The sequence below is a fragment of the Chenopodium quinoa genome, unplaced genomic scaffold, assembly GCF_001683475.1.
Source record: "Chenopodium quinoa cultivar QQ74 unplaced genomic scaffold, ASM168347v1, whole genome shotgun sequence".
NCBI lineage: Eukaryota > Viridiplantae > Streptophyta > Magnoliopsida > Caryophyllales > Amaranthaceae > Chenopodium > Chenopodium quinoa.
The window spans coordinates 94,121-99,334 of record NW_018745024.1 but is presented as its reverse complement, the minus strand read 5'-3'; the positions used below and the strand labels follow the sequence as shown (position 1 = coordinate 99,334).

The window sequence follows — 5,214 nt, the reverse complement described above, 5'->3', positions numbered from 1 at the left end:
AATGAATTGTTATGATTTACTAAACTGAAATGAATTGAATTGAACTGAATTGAATATTCTATGAGAGAAGGAATTTAGGAAATGAAATGAACTAAACTAAAATAAGTCGGAGAGAACATATTCTAAAAGCCCTTTACTTTCTTTTTCAAGGTGAGTTAAACATTTCTCACACTTGCACCTAACAATCTTCCCCTTAAGTGTGAGCTTATACACTCCCCCTTCCTTAAAGGCATAAGACATAACCTAAATGGTGCAACCGGATTAAACTTGGCTCTGATACCAGTTTGTATAACAGGTGGGGGGAAACAAGGGAGAGAAACTCAGAGCCCACAAACCAGAGTCCACAACGAGATTCCATCCTAAAACCAATTAGCAATAGGAGTAGTAACTAGCTTGGGTTATAAACTAAAAGCTCTTTACTTTCTTTTTCAATATGGGATAAACATTTCTCACACTTACACCTAACAATTATGATAAATGTTGCAAATATATGAAAATATAGAAGTAGTATAGATGATATTTTATATCCGTCTTAGCGTGAGTTCGGTCTCTCACAATACTTTTTCTTACAATCACTAAATTTGAAAATTCACAAAACTTGAAAAGCAGTAAATAATAAGTTCAAGTGTGTATTATTATTTGTTTTTTTTAATAATCCAGATGGGATTTCTAATTTGAAAATCAAGATAAAACTAAAACGACATCAATAAAATTATTGATGTGCTTGAATAGTTGAATTTACCAATTGAACAACTAATGGTTGTCCAATTCTTTTCCAAAAATAAAAATGTCTTTCGACGGTTTAGTACCCACACTCTTACTCTTCATGTAATTAACCTTCATAGATTCACCACCATCATACAACACTGAATCTAATTGCAACTTTTTTCCACCAATTCCATAATGTTCATTGCATAGTATCCTATGATCATAACCACGATGAAAACTAGTATTAGATGGTTTGTGATACCGAAAAGAGCTAATCTCCCCTTCGATTCTCCCTCGTATATCAACAAGCAAACACTTAAGCCCCGAAATCTCAGCATGCAACGCGCGCTCACCTTCTAGTCTCTTTAACAATTGTTGATTTGAATCCTTTAACTTTTGAATCTCTTCCTCTAGGATGGCTTCTCGTGCCTTAATCTTTTCACGGTACTTACGTACAGCTTCTCTATTATTACATCCTTGATCTTTCCTTCTCCGTTTTTTACCTTTATGTTCGTTGATGAGCACAAAATCGTCGTTGTCACTACTCTTCTCTTCATTATTAGACGAAGTATGTAACACATTAGTTTGCAAATGAAAGTCATCATGATGTGTAAGGTCGCGATCTTCACCTAAGTCACGAGTATTGGTATCGGTACAAACATGAGTATCTTGCAACAATTCCTCTAATATGTTGTCCATGGATGCACTATGAGGAAGTTCACCCATGTCTGTAACGGAAAACATATCCAAGTTTGAAAAATCAAGGTTTGTGTCATCTATTGTTGGCATGTTGCTATTGCAACTATTGTTGTTGGTATTGTTGCCATTTCCATAATATTGGTTATTGTTTTCCATCAAAATTCACCTAAAAAAATTAAATGAGATATTCAAAAAATAATGCGCACATGATTATATAAAGGACTATAAAGAATATAAGTAAAACAATGTTAGAATCACAATTGGATTATTTGGGCTTTTGACATAATTTGGATATTAGTAATGTTGACCTTAATTAATTTTTCATTGTTGCATGTCTTTCTTGAATGTCTAAGAGATTATGTGTTTTTAATTTGTATACCTTATCGACATATTGAAGGGTTATTTTTAATATACTTATACATCTATCAAGGATTATATAGAAAAAAAAAAAAACACCCCTTATCAATATATGCTTGTATTGGAAATTATATCTTGCTATTAAAGTGTCAAATATTATACAGTATAATTTTGTACTTCGCATTAAAGCTTAATTTTGAGTTTAATTCAGTATAATGACGTATTTTAGAAATTTGATACCAACAACACCGTCAATGACCTTAAGTAGTCTAACTTTTAAACATAGAATGATCCCAACTTTAAAATTTGTCTTTTAAAAAAGTCTTCAATCAAAGATAACCTACGAAGTACTCGTTTCAAACTGGTTAAAAGTACTCAAGTACTCCATGGCACATTTTCAATGGCACTTCATTTATTTTAGTTATTTTTCGGAATAAAATCCTTCACCATTACAAGAGGATATTACAAATGGATTGAGAGAGTGAGTGATTAATTTTTTTCTGCAAGAAGTCCAACTATTGCCATAAAATTAAAGTTCTTTCAAATTAGAAAAAAAAAAAAAGAAGGTTACACGGAAGTAACAATTTGATTTGATAATTTAAAAGTTTATATAATGACTAATTATGTGTTTCTTAGTGTAATTATCATGAAAAATGGTATGCGAATAGCGTAAAATAATAAAAGTAGTGATATACTCCGTATAATGAACAAAGGAAGTACTCGTAATGAAAATTAGAATCCGTACCTATTGTTGATAAAGCTCTTGAAATTGAAGATAAAAATGATAACGATCAGCAACGTTGTCAACAAGAGAGAGAAAAATAGAGAGTAATGAATGATTAAGTTATGATGAGCAGACTTTATATAAATACACAAAAATTGAAGGCAAATAGTTTGACATCGTTTACAGATTCCCTTAGTTTGTTAATTGTAGTTGTCATTGATGTGTAATTCAGCGGGCACTTTCATGCTTTTTTCATTTCAAATTTAGACCTACCAAATTAATTAAACTGAAAATAATGAATAAATTTGACATTAACTAATATTTTGTAATATTATAACAAGTTGATTGAGTACATGATATCGTACTAATGTACCCTATCATAATTTGATTCTTTGATTACTACTATTATGGCTTTATTAGTTAATATTTTAGAGGATATTTTAGATTAGACATTGTTGGTTTGAACTGGAGTGGTGAAGATCACGTCCATCTTTGTAGCAACGGCAGCCAAGTCTTTATCAATTGTTGCCATTCATTATGCTTTGTTTATTCATAAAGAGTATTTTTTAAAAGGTTGGGAAAAGAAACATTAGAAAACAATCCTCACGAAAGGATTCCAAATGTGGCCATAATGTTTAAGTACAATTAAATAGTTTTAAGGGTCTGTTCTCTTACGTTGAAATTCAGCTCAGTTCAGCTCAGCTCAACTCAGCTCAGTTCAGCTCCTAATTTCCTTCTCTTATAAAATATTCATTCAATTCACTTCAGCTCAGCTCAGCCAATGAGAACAGACCCTAATTGTTTGTTTGGTTAGATCTTAGAGGTGAAAAGAATTAAAGAGAAAATTTTACTTCATAGGAAATGTCAGAATTTGATTGATTGAACATAAAAAGTTCTACTTATGGTGGCTACGCAAGGGATTGACTTCTGTTTTGGGTGTTTTTGTCCTTCGGGAGAGTTACGTCACAAAATCTGGTCCGACGTGAGCTGTACCCGCAAAACAACGGAGACTCCGAGTGGTTGGAGCTCCGTCTCCGACGATCAAGTTAGTAACTTGAATAGGAGTAAGAAGGTGCGGAAATTTAGGTGGGTATCAGCTTGGATTCCAAGCTCAAGATGTCTCTTTCAAAGAGTAAATGTGTAATAAATGGTAAAACATGCTTCCAAATGGAGGAAATCTCCCTATTTATAGGATCCTCGAGAATTGTGCCCCTGATTAGGTCATCAAGCTCTAATCATTGGTGGGCTGTGCCGCATTGCGATTTTCTCGGGATTTGTGCCATGAAGGCCGCCTTTTTCCCATTTCTTTGGGATGACACATGTCAAACAGGGGTTGGTCCATTTTGGACTAACCTTAGGGTGACACGTGTCACTTTTTGGTTGGACCACGTGGCAGGGTAAAATTACCCCAAACATTTGCCCCTCACAGATGTGACGTGGCATTCCACGTGGCATCTGTGACACATGTCACTCTTCCATTGGGGGTGATTTTATAGCCAGTTTTGACTGTTCACCTTCTACGAAAATTACAGATATGCCCCCGGATTTACCCCTATACGTAGCCGTTTACCCTCATTATTTTGTACGTTTACAAAAACTTTAAGAGAGATAAACTTAGAGAGAGAGAGAGAGAGAGAGAGTTTGCTTTTATGTCTGTGTTAAGTGCAAACAATCAAGCTCGTTCCCGTCTACCGCAACCAGTTCCGTCTTACCTTCAGATATCAAATCTAAAGGTACCGTCTCTGTCTCTCTCAGCTCTTTTCATTTTTTCTGCTTGTATATATTTCTTGTAATAAATGGATGCATTAACAACACACACAACACATCCTAGGTTAGAGTCCAACCGGTCTCCGGGTACGGCTGAGTCTAGGACTAGGAGTGCCGCCTCGAGGTGTTGGGACCACCCTTATGCTTGGAATCCGACCATCCGTGTGTCTGTGTAAGACACTATGGCTCGGACAATGCAGACGACCATAGATCTTGATTATAGGAGCGAGGGCTCAGTCGGGCAACCTCCTGAGGGGGAGACGTTAGGTAGAGAAAACCCGACTGCTGCTGTGAGGTCCCATCCGCGTGCCCCTTCAACCCCTACAGATTCCTTCCTCGATGAATGCGATAAGGGGGACGGTGAGGAAGCCGTCTCTATGCCCTGCTCGCAGCATGAGGAGTCATCTGGAGAAAGCTCCGCCTCCAGCTTCGAGAGCAGTGACGAACCTATGTCAGCGCTTGAGGATAGTGAGGTAGAAGAGAGGAAAAAATGGAGTGAGAAGGACGAGCCCTTCAAGATCCACGTCTGTGTCAAAGATAGGGCAAACATGGAGAAGGACTTGGAGAAGTTTAAACTTATGCGCCCCCAAGCCGGTAATTACAGCATCCGGGTGCCGCCTGAAGAGGGCACCGTCTCCTGGAAGGGTGATGAGAGGAACGACAACACCCACTTTGGCTGTTTTGAGGCGGCGTTCCTAGACGGGCGGACATTTCCCCTTCACGAGGCGGTGAAGGCAATTTTAAGAGGCTACGGCCTTGGAGTGTGGCAACTAACCCCCAATTCCTAGGCTAACATTTTGGGGTATGTTGCCGCCTCTGAATTTCAAGGGCTGCATCTCGGTTGGGAGGCCTTTTCCCACATGCATTATCTTAGCCGCAACCCAGGCAGCTGGAGGGCGTGGTATACTTTGACCACGCACCTTCAGTACATGATGACTTTAGACAAAGTGTCAAAATTT

General features: G+C 37.3%; 1 protein-coding gene across 1 annotated transcript; it reads right to left on the bottom strand.

Moving 5' to 3' along the window:
- Positions 1 to 487: 487 nt before the first annotated feature.
- Positions 488 to 2,589, bottom strand: LOC110708829 (basic leucine zipper 23-like). Its single transcript, XM_021887052.1, has 2 exons — positions 2,510 to 2,589; positions 488 to 1,573 (listed from the first exon to the last, which is right to left on the bottom strand). Exon 2 carries the CDS (start codon positions 1,561 to 1,563, stop codon positions 754 to 756), a length of 810 nt encoding a protein of 269 aa, XP_021742744.1. The 5' UTR covers positions 1,564 to 1,573; positions 2,510 to 2,589; the 3' UTR covers positions 488 to 753.
- Between the last annotated feature and the right edge of the window lie 2,625 nt (positions 2,590 to 5,214).

What these genes read in the sequence shown, in the direction of transcription:
- LOC110708829 (XM_021887052.1), bottom strand. Translation starts at nt 1,563, where the DNA reads ATGGAAAACAATAACCAATATTATGGAAATGGCAACAATACCAACAAC.